Source organism: Rhinatrema bivittatum, chromosome 14 (genome assembly GCF_901001135.1).
Source record: "Rhinatrema bivittatum chromosome 14, aRhiBiv1.1, whole genome shotgun sequence".
Lineage (NCBI taxonomy): Eukaryota > Metazoa > Chordata > Amphibia > Gymnophiona > Rhinatrematidae > Rhinatrema > Rhinatrema bivittatum.
In genome coordinates, this window is record NC_042628.1 from 10,689,195 (window position 1) to 10,704,680 (window position 15,486).

A 15,486-nucleotide genomic window follows, 5' to 3' on the forward strand; every position below is an offset into this window, starting at 1 on the left:
TGCCTCCAAGTTCTACAAATTATTTCAGATTAAGTACTGGCCCTAAGCTGAGCATCTTTAAAAAGCTGTTGCTTGTACCAAGAAAAGAAATAAAAAATGTCATTTCTCAAGTCTATGAGCTTGAAATCCAGGTACAAAAAGGTGACGGGTGTTTTCTTCGAATTCTGTCTGTCCCATGCATGCTTGCCAGAATTCAAGCGTGCATGGGATCGATACTAAGGGACCTTCGTGCTGAAAGGAAAGAGATCTGTGACAGCGCTGTATGGCAGGTAGACATGGACAGACTCCAGAGGCCACTTGGTTCTTATCTGCTGACTGGGACGATAACTTTAAAACAAGCGTGTATGGGCACGAGCAGACATACACTGTAATTTCAAATCATGCACGCATAAGGGTTTAAAATACGCCCGCTACGTGTGCCTGTGCTCCTTATTTTAAGCCGTTACTCGAGCAAACATACCTTGCTTATCTTCCTTAAGACTTTGTCGGCTTTAACGCAGGCAGGCAAGCGGATTTTAAAACAGGCTCGCACGAAGGACATCCCCGGTTTTACCACTCAGTCCACCAGTTTGCCCCTTCTGTCTCAAGGTCATCCGGATCCCTCTGGTTCTTCAGCCTGCACTCCCCCCCCCCCCCCCCCCAGTTGACCCAGACCCCTCACCCTGTCATGTTAGGCCTAAAAAGCGACTTCATAAGGAGCAGCAGTAAATGCACACGGCCTACAAGCCGCCGGTTTTAAAATACGGATTTATGCACGTAACTATTGGCCCTGCCCTGGAATGTCCATGCTCCGCCTTTTTTTTTTTGTGCGAGCACGTGCATATACGCATGCAATTAGTGGCTTTTAAAATACATGCCGCTCGCGCACCCCAGACAGTTGAGGGCCTTTTAGCGCAGGCAACGTGTTTAAAATTCCCCCCATATTCCTTATCTCTGTGTAAATATAACTCAGACCCTTTCTGGATCCATTATGTTACTTATCCTACTTTTCTTGTTTCATTGGCTTTTGGCCATGTTTCATATAACTTGTATGTGTTGTTTGCTGTTCTATGTCTCACCATCCCTTACGCAAGGAGATCTTTCCCAGTGCTCAGTTCTCATGTGCTGTAGAATAAATGATTTAGGGAATAAAACTTCACCGTAGTAAATTCTCAGATGAAAGCCACCCAGCACAGACCTTTTCTTTCTGTGGCAACTCGTGGTCCTCCTGTCCCTTACAAGGTCTTAAAACAGGAAAATGGGAAGGAGAGGGGTCATATTAAGCTGCTTCTTCTTTAAGAAGTTCCCAGGGCTGGGTTTTGGGTTCATTGATCTGAATCTTTCCTACTTCCCTTAGAACTGCTGCAGAATCAACAGTGAGACCTATTTTATTCAATATCAGCTTTTTTAAAAAAATGTGTTTCCCATAATGAAACGCAACCTTACCTCCTCACCCCCCCATCTCTCCCACTCCTCTCCTCTATACTGACACAGGCAGGGAAGCGCAGTCTGCCAGACTCAGACAAAGCCATCTTGGACATCCTGGAACATGATCGCCAGGAGGCGCTAGAGGACCGCCATGAACTGGTGAACAGGATTTTTAATTTGCAGGAGGAGATCCGACAAGTGGAAGAACTGAGAGACAAGGTGAGAGAAGGAGGCAGCTCTCTCACTGCCTTGAGAGAGTTTTGCTGATACCATGCAAGGGGGATGAAGTAATAATGCTGCTGATGCTCAGAGAAATTTAGTTTACGGATCTTGCGTCAGTGCGATTTCTGCTCGGAGAAATTCCCCCCCTAAACTAATTCAAGACTCCATCATAGTGGGAGTCTTCAAAACAGTGACTTGGCAATGCAAACTGTCCACACTGAATGAGCAGGAATGTCCTGAGTTCCCTGCCAGTGAGCACCATCTATGACTCCAACAGAATGAGATCATTTGCAGCAGTACTCTGTCACCTGGAGCAGGGGTCCCCAATATTCAGCCTACTGCAGCCCTCCCTGCCCCCACCCGCCACTCTGACATTGACCACCAGAGCTGCATGCATGTTCAAAAACTGTAGGCTAGTATGAGATCAGCAGCAGGAGAGGACACACTTGCGGTGTCGGGAGTCCGTGTCAGAGCGGGTGACATCTCGGCAGTGGCAGAGCCACTCTTCCTGCTGCCACCGTCGCTGACGGGCCAGATTCTGGGGATAGGGTGGAGGCAGGAGAGGCGGGGTCTGAATGCTGGGGATGGGAGAGGGAGGGAGGGAGCAGAGGCTAGGGAAGCAGGAGGGAAGGTACTGGGGGGAGGGAGGGAGGCAGATGCCAGGGGAGACTGGGGGCAAAGTGCCGGAGAAGTGGGCAGTGATGGTGGCAGAGGTAGAGGAAGGAGAGGAGGCAAGGGAAAGGATATCGGGGAAGGGAGAAAAAGGCAGGGTTCCTGGAGGTATGATGGAAATATGATGATGACGGTCTCTCTGCCACACCCCTGGGAACCCTGCCTCTTGCTTCCCTAAAACCACCAAGCAAGGACCCCCCTGCACCGCTCATCAAATCCTCCAAGGGCCCTCCACCACCGACACAGCTCTCTTGGCGATGTGAGATGTTCAATGTGGCCCTTCTCATCAGAGGTCTGAGGACACCTGACCTGAAACAAAAGCCTTGAGTATCAGTTGTTGTTCAGGCAGTGCCATGATCTGTCAATGCAGGTTTTGCAAGAATCAGAGTGCCGAGGGCTTCCTTCAGCAGTGCCTTGTCAGTGCCAGCTGGGATTTCTCAGATGAAATCTTTCTCTCACAATAGGGCGACGGCAGTAGTTCCGGTGCCTTCAAGAATGCAAGTTTGGGTTTTCTTGCAGCAATTGAGACGGAGTTATCAGAGCATTCAGTGATGGGAAACTTATCTATTTCAGTACCTGGAGGAGAAGGAAGACCTGGAGCTGAAGTGCTCAACGCTGGTGAAAGACTGTGAAATGTACAAGCACCGTATGACCACCATCATGATTCAGTTAGAGGAGGTGGAGAAGGAGCGAGACCAGGTACCTCACAGCACGCTCAGTATAAAGAAATGGCAGCTTCCAAGCACACAGCCCAAGAGAAAAGCTGTGCATCTCATGTAGACCTTTGTCACATTGTAGTCTGTTATGCCCATGTTATTTATTTATTTATTTATTTATTTAAAATTTTTATATACCGACGTTCATCAGGGATATCACATCGGTTTACAGTGTAACTGAAATTGGCGCCTGGGAAGGCGTTTTACATCGAACCGATAAAACGAAATAACATATGTAAAGTAAAGTATGACAAAGAGACTCGGCCATGAAGTCTGAACACGTTCAGCTTTGTCATTGCTGTTTCAGGTGCTACAGAGCCTAGAAACCAAGGTTCCACTGTGGCAAAGTGGTCAGCTTTCTAGCACTTGCAGCATTTTCTGTGTAAGGCTGGCGTGCATTGGTGGAGAAATAAACTTTTAGTTTCTATTCATGGACTTAGCCAGTGTAGGCTTTGCCGTAACTGCTTTGCGTACCAGCACAAGAGAAAAGAAACCGAAGAATCATAAAGGATTCAATCCAAGGCAAATGAATGTTTTAGACAATATGAAAAGCCAAATCCTAGAAGAAATTGATGTGAAATAGAAGCTTACTGATATTGGATGATAGTGATTCATAATTAAATTAAGGGGACATCGAGGAACTAATGTGATGATATTGGGGTTACGTGTGATGCAGGTCCTAAATCAGATGCTTGCTATTAGAAATTTGCTCTGAAAGCAATCCTAAAGGATGTCACTTAGTCTCTACTTTTGGGTTACGGGTGATGTGCATTATTGCAGAGGTTTATTATGGGGGTTTGTATATCTCTTTAAGGGGGTGTTCTAATGGACAAAGAAAGAGCCACGAGGGGGAGTTTGCCTTCTTTTGATATAAGTGCGTATACTCACTGGGATCTGGAGCCTTTGGAGGTGCCTTCGGCATAAAACCGGAGGAAAGCCAGGGTGAGGGGATCTCTTCTTCTCTGCCGCCCAGCTGGCCAGTGTCCAGCAAGGACATGAATGCCTCTGGGATTGCCTGATTAGACTCCCTGGCAAGGCCAGGTTACCTGGGCCCAACTCCCTTACTCAGGAAGAAATACTGAATACCACCTCGTTTTTAGGGAAAAGGGTTAATTTTTAGTCACTGTAGTAGAGAAGAAAAAGCAAAGAGAGGTGCAGATGTTTTGACTTAGGAAGCCGTTGGAGAAAGTGCGCTCTCTTGATGTTGCCGCTGTTATGTTGCTGTCTAGAACCTGTGAACTCTGATTAATCAATGATTTTTGGCACCTGACAACAGGAACACCCAGAACAGAAAATTAAGGTTTTATTGTTTGAAAAATAAGGCCCCTCTCAAGTCTAAGGAATGGGTTCATGAGAGGCATCTGCCATTCGATAGAATACGTTTGGGTGCCGTCGGATGGGCTGCAGAGGGGGAAGACGTGTTTTTGTATTACTCGCTCTGTCCAAGGATGAGACCTGCAGCCTTTGCCCGTGGGGCAGGTCCACTACACCATCTGCTCAACCGCGTTTGCCGAGGTGGATGCGCGGAGGCTACTGCTCAGCTCTTGAACAAGCCTCAGAATGATTGTTGTTATGGTTGCATGTGACCTGAAAAGGGTGAAAGAATGCTGATGAATTGCAAATTATCCTGAAATGTCACTGTTCGTTACAAACTCTTCCCGCCCTCCGTGAATCCTTACAGGAGCTTGAGAGGTAATAGCGCTTTTTTTTTTTCTGGCATCCCCATGAGTGAGGTGGCGGGATTTTTCCCCCTTCTTTTTGTTTTCCCGCAGGCATTCCGGTCTCGGGACGAGGCGCAGACCCAGTACTCGCAGTGCCTGATTGACAAAGACAAGTACAGAAAGCAGATTCGGGAGCTGGAGGAAAGGAATGACGAGCTGAGGATTGAGATGCTGAGGAAAGAGGCCCGTATCGTCAACCTGGATTGCAAGCTCAGACGGCTCTCCAAGGACAACGCCTGTCTCGACCAGGTGAGCGCACGGGAGGGAGTGTGTGACGGCGGGAAAAGGAGGTGCCTTCCAGGTTTATCTCTCTGTTTGTAATGGCTTCTGTCTCTGTTGTGTGTTTAGAACATTCCTCATTACCCACCACTGCTTGTGTACTTAAAAGTCCAAACTGGGCTCCTATTTCAAGCTGTCCAGCTGATCACCCAGAATAATCACCCAGAGTAATTTTCTCTAATTTGTTTTTGCACTGTATCGTTAAACTGAAATGCTTTAGTACGTATGGACACTGCTGATCAAATTTCTCGGCATTTTGTACTAATGAGCTAGAAAAAGTTACAGGTTTTGGCCTAAAGGCACCGTGAGGAATGTGACAAACTTGTAGAGAAATAATTGGGATGAAAAAGGTAACATTAATTGTTCAGAAGATAATTGCGATAAGAGCAATGATTCCGTTAATCAGGTCCCAGGTGGCTTCATTTTGTGGGGGAGGAAGGTCTAAGTCCCAGAAATGAAAAACCAAAAAAAAGTGAAATACATTCATGAAGGAGAAAGAGATTATAGCTGGTTTTGTACACAATATGAAACTTGCAATGCCCATTATTTATTTTCTCTTTTTTTACTTTGTTGGGAATCATATGCCCTTGGGCAAGTCTAACAAGGATATATTTTAAGCAATAAAAGAACTCCACACAGTGAAGTTCACATCTAGTACAGAAAATCAAAGAACACAACACATATATTATGACAATCCTATCGATCAGTGATAAAACCAGCATTCGAGAGAACTTTATACACAAAAGATCAGTCAAAGAAACCTGAGCTTCTGCATTCCTTTATCATTTACAGAGTTTGCCCAGGAACCTGCCCATAACCATTATCTCTCAGACCTTTGGAGGACCTGGTCCTAAGGCCAATGGGCCAGAGGCCGAGGACTCATCCACCTCTGAGGAGTCACCAGAAAACAGTGAATTCTTCCTTCTAGGTCAGCACTGCCAGAAGAGGAGAGTCAACCTGAAAGGCCTCCAGGTGAGAGTTATGTATGGATGGAGTTATTCAAACTTAATGGATTGCTTGACAAAAAGATCCAAGTGATGTACAACAATGAAAAGATAGAAATAAAATAGCAGCATCCAAACTGAACACAAATAAAAATAAGTCAACAGTTATTACTAACCACATCAATCAAATAAAACAATAAAATCAAAAGAGGCAGCACAACAGCAAAAATCATGGAAAGCCTGAGCAAAAAGGAATCAAGGTTTTACGAAACCTCAGCAAATTATTTTCAAGACAGGGCTCAGAAGGAAGGGAATTCCTTAAAAATGGGGCTGCACATGAAGACTCTGGAGCTTCTAATCTTTCAGAAGAGGTATGCATAAACGAGCATCACTCTTGGATCTCAAACTACGGGCTGGAACATAAGGTCACAGTCTATCCTCTGTAAGTAACTTGGACCCAAACTATGCACAGCTTTACAAATCAGACCTTAAATCTAGCCCTGAAGGTAATAGGGAGGCAGTGGAGACTGGCCAAGAAAGAAGAAATATGATTCCTGGAACCAGAGTCAGAAATCAAGCCAACTGAGTCATTTTTTACTCACTGCAAAGAGAATGGACAGGAAGGCCCAGTAGCAAAGAGTTGAAGTAATATTAGCCTTGATAAAACCATCAGCTGAGAACTTGTAAGAAATGGTTTAATAGACTGAAACAAAAAGAGAGAGCACATCAAGCATTCCTGGACTTCATATTAATGTGTTCTTCAAAATTCAGTTTGGGGTCTAAAATGACTAAAATGACACCTTCTGCTTAAAGCTGTGCGTCTCATGAGCTCTCAGAACAAGAGCCATCCCTAGCCACAGCTGATAAGGACATGGTCAACTACTACTGGAAAAGTTCCATATTTGGTGAGGATCTCAAGCGGGAAGTTTGAATATGATTGAAATGAGCATGGGCCCCTGGAAGGGCGCAAGGGTTGAGCTTGTTACAGAACCACTTCAGCTGTTCCTAGAAGGGGCAATGTGTCTCATCCTCCCAGCAGGAGGTACTGAGGTAGGGTCTGGTCATTGCCACTCTACAATAGAAAACTTAATGGTGACAACAGTCACCGAAGAGCAAGGAACTAAATGGAAATCGAATAAAACCAAATAGATTAGAAACAGTACAAAAGCGTGCCCAATAACAAATACAAAAGTGTGTGCTGTCTCTTACAACAGAGCAAAACTGGAGTGGGAAATGACATTAACTCCCATTCCCTTCTGTGCAAGAGAGGACTCACTCACACCAGGATTATGGTTAAATGTTGATGGTGGCTCTTATCCAGTAAAAGTCACTTTACGAGACGAAAATCCTTGGGTTCCAGTAGAGAGACCTTTTCAAGAATGACTCAAGCAGATGCTTCCTAGAACAGCAACCCAGGCTTCTCCAGAAGCCACGTGCGTTACAGTTTAGAGAAAATCTACACAATCTGTCATCGTTTTGTTAATATAAATGGTTTATATATTTTACTGATTCCATTCCTACACTGTTTCTTTCAGCTTTCAAGATCAAAATCTCCCATTGGTGGTACCAAAGCTGCAGATTTTCAAGGTTAAAGAGAATATTTATATGCCTGCGCTCTGCCTGATTCTCGCTTATGTCTCTCTATCTAGAATAAATCCCGATTTACTACTGTTGCACATAAAACCCAAACAGAAACCATAAAATGAGGAAATAAGGTGAGCTGTGAGGGTTAGGACATGGATGAAGAAATTGCCACTTATTTATCTTTTAGTGGGAATTTTGTAACAGCTCACCTAGGAAAGTTGGCCAATACGTGCATAAGTTAGTTTTCACAGCAGGTTCTTTATTTATTTATTGAGACATCTTATCTATTCTGCAGCTTCCCAATAGAGCTCTTAGTCCAGTACAGGCTACCCCCACCAAAATTACCCATACACAATATACTCTTGCTAATTTGTCACAGAATTGATTTTTTGAGGAAATGTAGGCGAGTACTCTTTGAAAATGCAAATGTTTGCACGCGAGTCCAAACCCCTCGTCAACTTTGCCTTCGGGAATGCCGCTGTTTGCTCGCTTTGCGTAAGCTTACACATGTACGCATGTGAGTTTACCCGCATAGTGGGCGGGCCAATTTTAAAACAAGCCATCTCCACAGGTAAAGGACATTTTCACCCACGAAAATGCCTTTGAAAATGACCCTCTTTGCTTCTATTTAAAAATAACCTTTTTTTTTTTTTTGCCAGGCTTATAAAAAAAAAATAGATGTACTCTGCCTTTCCATGAGAGGAAGGTTGTACTCTGCCTTTCCATGAGAGGAAGGTTAGTAACATCTGCCCCCTATAGATGTTCCTCACAGTACCTTTCAAATAACTCCTTATTAAATAAACTTTGTGGTTCTCTGATGAGGTCGTGTGCAGTGAATCTTGGGGTTTTATCTCCACATCAGTTTCTCATCGCCTCTCTCACGCTTCCCTTTATCTCTGTCTTTAGCTTTTGACTTTTTCTCTCTCATGATAAGAAGCCAGCTAACGGGGCAGGATAATGGTGAACGCGTAAAGATGATTAACACGGGAGATTTCTACACTTAGGACCTGAAATATTATATTTGGGTCATAAGTGGAACTTCAGTGATGGTCTCGTCCTGCACACTAAAACATTTGTCCACAATGCAAAAGAACAATAGCATTAAACCTCAAGCCCCGTGCATGAATTTTTTTATTTGCAGTCATATGTGGCTGTAGGCAAATTATCTTTCCTTTTCTATTATTTCTTTTCATGTTGATCTTTTATAATGATTAACAGCCACTGGCAGCAATTTGACTTACAAATGAATTATCAGAAGAAAACTGTACCCACCAAATACTGTGCACTGTTTTCCAAAGTACTGCTGCTGGCTGCTAGGAGCACTTATGTTGCATAAAACAGAAAAATATATTTTCAGGCACTGATTTGTGAATTATGCTTTGTACATTGCGGTTCTTCGGTTCTCTAGGGAGCGGTCTTGTCAGAAGATTGTTACAAATGACGTCACACACATACCTATTGCCTGATTCATATCAGCACTGGGGTCATAACAGTATGCTACCAAAAAAAAAAAAATCACTCCCGGGCCCTGCTCCTGATTCTCCTATACCCCGTACCCTCTCACCATGTTGATAGTCGTCATGGGGTCGCTCCTGCCTTGTCGGTACTGCAGTTGAAAATGGCACCAGCAGACAGAAGCTGAGGTCATATTTCATTTCTTCTGTACAAAATGGCCCTAGCCCGGGCCTGGCCTGCCTAGCGCCATATTGTACGGCAAAATTATCAATAGCATCAGCCTGCCTTGGCCTGCCAGCGCTATTGTTAATTTTGCCATGCAGCAGACTGGCACCATTTTGTACAGAAGAAATTAAAAATGCCACTGGCTTCATGCCCCCAGTGCCATTTTTAAATGCAGTACAGACGGAAATCATTCCTGCCCTGTGAAGAATATCATCATGGTAAGAGGGTTCAGGAGAGGCTGGGAGGGAAACGGGGAGAAGTGCATGAGATTAGGAGGCCTTTTTGTAGGATTGGGCGATGTTTTGTTTTTTTTTTTGTTTCATTTTTTTAAATATTGCTTGTTGCTTTTTGTTTTAAAGAAACAAAACAAACAAAAAAATCGCAGTGACTATTTCCTAAGTTAATCTGATTGATAGCAGTTTATGGACTTCTCCCCCGGGAACATATCCAAACCTTTTTTTAAACCCAGCTACAGTGACTGCCTTAACCACATCCTCTGGCAATGAATTCCAGAGGTTAATTGTGCATTGAGTGAAAAAGAATCTTCTCCAGTTTGTTTTAAATGAGCTACTTGGTAACTTCATGGAGTGCCTCTCCCCCAGTCCTTGTATTATCTGAAAGAGTAAATAACCAATTAATATTTACCTGTTCAAGTCCTTTCATGGTTTTATAGACTACTATCATATCCCACCTCAGCCATCTCTTCTTCAAGCTGAACAGTCTTAACCTCTTTAGCCTTGATTCATAGGGAAGTTGTTCCATGCCTTTATTATTTTGTTCATCCTTCTCTTTACCTTCTCCATCGCAACTATATCTTTTTTGAGATGCGGTGACCAGAACTGTACACAGTATTCAAGGTGCAGTCTCACCATGGAGCGATATAGAGGCATTATGATATTTTCCGTTTTATTAACCATTCCCTTCCTAATAATTCCTAACATTCTGTTTGCTTTTTTGACTGCCGCAGCACACTGAGCCGACGATTTCAATGTGTTATCCACTATGATGCCTAGATCTTTTTACCTGGGTGGTAGCTCCTAATATGAAACCTAACATCGTGTGACTACAGCAAGGGTTATTTTCCTTATATGCATTGCCTTGCACTTGTCCACATTAAATTTCATCTGCCATTTGGATGCCCAATCTTCCAGTCTTGCAAGGTCCTCCTGTAATGTATCATAATCTGCTTGTGATTTAACTACTCTGAATAATTTAGTATCATCTGCAAGTCTGATTACCTCACTCGTCATATTCCTTTCCAGATCATTTATAAATATATTGAAAAGCACCGGTCCAAGTACACATCCCTGAGGCACTCCACTGTTTACCCTTTTCCACTGAGAAAATTGACCATTTAATCCTACTCTCTGTTTCCTGTCTTTTAACCAGTTTGTAATCCACGAACGGACATCGCCTCCTATCCCATGACTTTTTAGTTTTCGTAGAAGCCTCTCATGAGGGAGTTCGTCAAACGCCTTCTGAAAATCCAAATACACCACATCTACCGGTTCACCTTTTAGTAACCCTCTTCTGCTTGCAGTACAAGGAGGTGTTGGCAGGGGGGTGGCCAGCACAGAACCTCTGCACATACTTTTGCTTTTCAGAAGCCTGCACGCAGACAGTGTAACTTTGTGCATATATGTTGGCGCCAGTTATACACACACCCTTGCATAAATCAGCTTTGATAATTATGGCTAACGTCAGTGGGTTTAAAAGTAGCCGCAGACTCTGGAGTATGCGGGCTTTTGGAAAATCACCCTCCCCGTGTCTGTCTCTATCGCTTGGGGGGTGCGTTCGCCTGTGTATGTGCTTGTGCATTTGTCTGCCACTTTTTCCCCTCTGCTTCCTTTTTCTCCCCCCCCCCCCCCCCCTCTCTGTTTCTCTCCCTCCGTTTGATTCTCTGTCTTCTTGTGTTCGTGTTTTCCTCTTGTTCCCGAGCGCAGCTGTCAAGGGGCACGATGAAGATGACGGAGATGCCAACAGCGGCCGCACTGACACCAACTCCTCTAACACTATGTCCATCAATAACTCGTTGAATTCCATGAGTAGTTCCGAAGTCACCAAAATTGTAAGTAGTCTTGAGGTCACCTCATTCTTTACACTTAGCAACCACGCAAATTTCACCCCCGGCCTGGTGTGGTCCAGTCGTACAAAGGACTCTGAAACGTACAGATGCGTCTTTAAATCCAACCTTGACTCTTACTCTGTGACCTTCAGCAGGTCAGTGAATTTCTCTGTATTTTACCGCTCAACTTGTTTTTCTTAATCTTTCTCGGCCCCTATATTTATGCCTGGAGGTTCAATGTAAATATAAATATCCATCTTCTAACTAGTTAAAGCGGCGCAGCACCTCTTTCACGATGCTGACCTACTTTCAGGCCACCTGCCTGGCTGCTGTCAATTTTGAGGACTTAAATTCTTTTTTTTTTTTTGGGACTCAACGGTAACTGGCAGGAGGTCCCTTTACAGACTGCGCTGTTGAGTAAGCGGTCGTATATTACACCAGCACTCTTAATCTTGCAAGAAGGATATTTTAGTGCTGCAAGAAACTAGGCCATCCTATCCTGTTATCTCAGGGTCCTGCTGCTCTTCCAGCCACCGCATAAAGAGAAATACAATCCCAGCCCTCAGCTGGCCGCAGGGGGCTTTAACGCGGGGAACCTGAGCAGCCCAGTTAAGTTACAAAATGGTCATCTACGATTTTGTTTTTCAGACCCTGGTCTGATCCTTGTCATTAACTCTCTGCACTGCCCAACAGAAGATCTGGCTTTGCTATTTTACGCCCCCCGGTTCTCATCCTTGGGCAACTGTGGATTGATCAAAAGGCATTTTCGGGATGGTCCTCGGAGAAGGCGCTTGCCCGGCCACCGTGTGCGAAAGACAGCGCAGGGAAAAACAGGGAAGAGAGACCGATGGCACTTTCGCGAAGGGCTAGACAGGAAAAGAAAGAGAGGATGTGCGGAAGAAATCGGGCAGTGAGCCGTAGACCACATTTCCCTTACCATCGCCTTTGAGACATGGTTTTTTTTTGTTTTCAGCAAGCACTAAGGTGTCGCAAGTGCAGCATCAATTCAACAGCCCCAGAACCTCCAGGAAATGACTCCATCGTTCGGCGCTGCAAGGAGGACATCCCTGCCCGCAGGTAACCCGGCGCACGGAGCGCGGCGGCCTGGAGCGCCCGCGGAGCCGGTTTCGGTTTGCAAAAGCAGAAAGAGCGGGTGGTGCACGATGGGGGGGTGGGGGGTGGAGGGCTCATGTGACCTGAGAGACACCCCCCACCCCCCCTCCACGGAAGCTGCTAGGCGGCGGTACTGCTCCGTCCGCGATCCTCTGGGACGTGGGGGCGCTGGGTTCTCAGATTAAAGCCAAGTACCACTCCCGGCCGATGATTTGTTTGACAAATGCATGAAAGCAAACAGGGAGTTGCTCTGAGACACCCTCCCTGCATCTGCTCTTTCGACACAGTTTGAATCTGAGACCAATTGAGCTTCCCCAGAAATAACTTTGTTTTAATGAAAGCTTTAAAAAAAAAATATAATGAGTTGCCTGCGCTGGTTTTCTAGCAGAGAGCCGCACGAGTCCAAGTAATAGGTCAACGCTACCTCCCATTGTTATGTTTTATAGCTATTCTTCCAAACTAATCTCTCCCGCGCCCTCCCACCCACCCTCGGCACAAAACGGTACTTCTCCTCGGGCTGCCCAAACTATCCAGACTGGCCTGGATACATCCTTTCTTGCCGCCCCGGCCTAGCGTAGCTCTTCCCAGCCTCTGGCCTTGTTCTCTCCGATTTGTCTTGGGTGTTTAAGGACTTGCCTTGGGATCTCAAAAGTTACTTTTTTTTTCCTCCCAGAGGGTTTCCGAAATTGAAAGGGAAAATTGCCTTGACGGGTTTTCCTTTTCCTTCCCAGTATTACCGACGAGGACAGCGAGTATCTCGGCTGTGATGCTCTGGACCTCGATGGTAAGTGAGGCGTGATAACCGGGACTGCTTTAACCCTGTTGCAGCTGACCTCAGCCATGCTTAGGTGGACGTTGTCAGCGAGCTCCCTCTGGGTATGTATTGCATAGAAGACGGTCCCTCAGTTAAGAAAGGTGAAGAGCTCCGGACGGTCGAGTCCAAGGGGGAAAAAAAAAAAAAAGGTAAAAGCAAATGAATGCCAAATTAAACTCCATAAATACTGATCACACGCGGTTTGTGTTAAGAGAGCTTCACTGAAGCAAGCACAGCTTCACAATTTTGTGGATGCGTGCATATCCTGTTTTGATGTGCACATTTATTTGTTTTTCTCAATTACTGCTCGTATTCTGTTTAACGTATAAAGCAGATTTGCCTTTGAAGTCCTTTTCTAATGCAGTCTGATTAACTGAAGGGGTGATCTGACTCTTGGCACCTAATCCCTTCACCGGGGATCTGTCACGGACAGAATGCTCTTCATTTGACAACTTGTGAATTAGCAGGGTTGATAAGGGCCTGCTTTGCAGAAGGTCTCCTGGGTTTGCAATCTTGCACCAAAAACCAAACACGGAATTGTGTAAGATTGACATTTTTTGGGGTTATAGGTTTAAACCTGTCACTTTTCTTCTAAGTGTTATTTTCTACCTCTTGGACTGCCATTTTTTTTTTTTCTTGTGCAATTTTCTTCTGTAATTTCCTCCGTGTGCACAAAATCTGACAGACTGTTGCATATAGCACAGAGCTGATATAAAATAGAGTTGCCGTTGAATAATACATGTTATTATATATGCCTTCCTACTTTTAGGAAAAGACTTAAAACGTGGCTATTCATTAAAGCCTTTCCAGACCTAAACTGAACCTTAATACACCATTAACCAATTTGCCTAGACTTTTCATCAACATGGCAATAATTAACTCCACTTCAATAGGGTAATCCACTAATGTTACAAATGCCGTATTTGGCATATCTGTTCTCTATGTTTAAAATCCTAGCTTCTCTCTCTGTTCCAAGTTGTGTAACTCCCTTGTTTTATTGTAACTGCAATCTTCTGTCATCACTTGTTTAATGTTTATTATTATTATTATTTATTATTATTTTGTTCCTTCTCCACTTGTTAACTGTAAACCGGCATGATGTGATATCCATCGCGAATGCCGGTATAGAAAACCTTAAAATAAATAAATAAATTCAGATGTTTGTTGCTGTCCGTATACGGTGTCAGTTAAAATTTCACCCCATTTACTCTTCACAGAATATTTCTCAGATAGAGTATGTGTCCCTGCGGTTTTTGAAGAGAGACCCCGAAACAGAAAAAGCGCAGTGCTCTCGATATCTAGCGCATACGTAGTAGGAACATTAGCACAATCAGATTCTAGTATGAGGGTCCATTTTTAGTCGCCCCCTTCACTCTCTGTTCTGGGAGTGATAAAATATGTTTTCTGTGGCAGCCATTGTTGGAAAGAGTCGTGAGTTTTGTGTGTACTGTGTTGCAGTCGTTACTTTTTCTGTGTGAAGTGCGTATCTAAGCAGGAAGACGGCACACCTTGGGCATTTTGTGGGGCAAGCTGAAAATCAAAGCATGACGCGCCTGCCAGGTGGCAAATTCCGTCATGAATAGTCTACTTTTGGGGTAAATTCTGAAACAGGGGCAGGAGAGGCTCAAGGCCTAGCTGTTTATTTTCATTTGGGCGGTCTTCACAGCATTCTTTCTTCCAGTGTTTGTCAGCTGCTTTTCTGGTTACTTCTTGCACCTTGACCTCGCTGCTGTAATAGGCTTTTCCAGTTGGGCTCCCGGTTCCCACATTAGTGGTTACCAAACTTTCTCATGTTCCCGCTCTTCAAATCACTTCTCCCTTCCTCCTGCCTCTCCCCACTAGACTTCCCTTCATTGGCCACCAGTATAGGACCATACCCAGTTCAACGTCTTGCTCGGTGCTTTTCCGTATCTGAATGGTTTAGCTGTTATCTACCTACCTGTCTGCCCTCACCTCATTCCACTCACTGTCCCCTGCATTTCCAATCTCACCCTCTTCTGGGTCTCTCTACAAAATAAGCTGCCTTCACTGTTTCATGCCTTTTTTTTTAATCAGCTCTTTATCTTTGGAGTAAATTCTCTCCTGGGATTCAAGTCTTTCCAACCCTTCTTACCTTTTGTTCGGAACCAAAGACCCATCTTTACAAATTGGATGTCCCTTAATCATCTTAGTTAGCCTCCCCTCTCCCAATTGGTTAATGCCACTGGTGTTTGTTTTGTGCTGCTCAGTCTACTTCCTTAATGTTGTAAAGCATCCTGGCCACAGCACT

At 44.5% G+C, this 15,486-nt stretch overlaps 1 protein-coding gene across 3 annotated transcripts in view; it reads left to right on the forward strand.

Moving 5' to 3' along the window:
* The window catches only part of CARD11 (caspase recruitment domain family member 11), a 77,191-nt gene that overhangs the window by 33,033 nt on the left and 28,672 nt on the right, over positions 1-15,486 (forward strand). For all 3 annotated transcript variants that reach the window (XM_029576815.1, XM_029576817.1, XM_029576816.1), the window contains exons 6-13: positions 1,474-1,626; positions 2,875-3,000; positions 4,790-4,987; positions 5,810-5,989; positions 7,497-7,548; positions 11,169-11,293; positions 12,264-12,367; positions 13,135-13,187. In XM_029576815.1, coding sequence (XP_029432675.1) covers positions 1,474-1,626; positions 2,875-3,000; positions 4,790-4,987; positions 5,810-5,989; positions 7,497-7,548; positions 11,169-11,293; positions 12,264-12,367; positions 13,135-13,187 — 991 coding nt within the window. The remainder of the gene's footprint in view (positions 1-1,473; positions 1,627-2,874; positions 3,001-4,789; positions 4,988-5,809; positions 5,990-7,496; positions 7,549-11,168; positions 11,294-12,263; positions 12,368-13,134; positions 13,188-15,486) is intronic.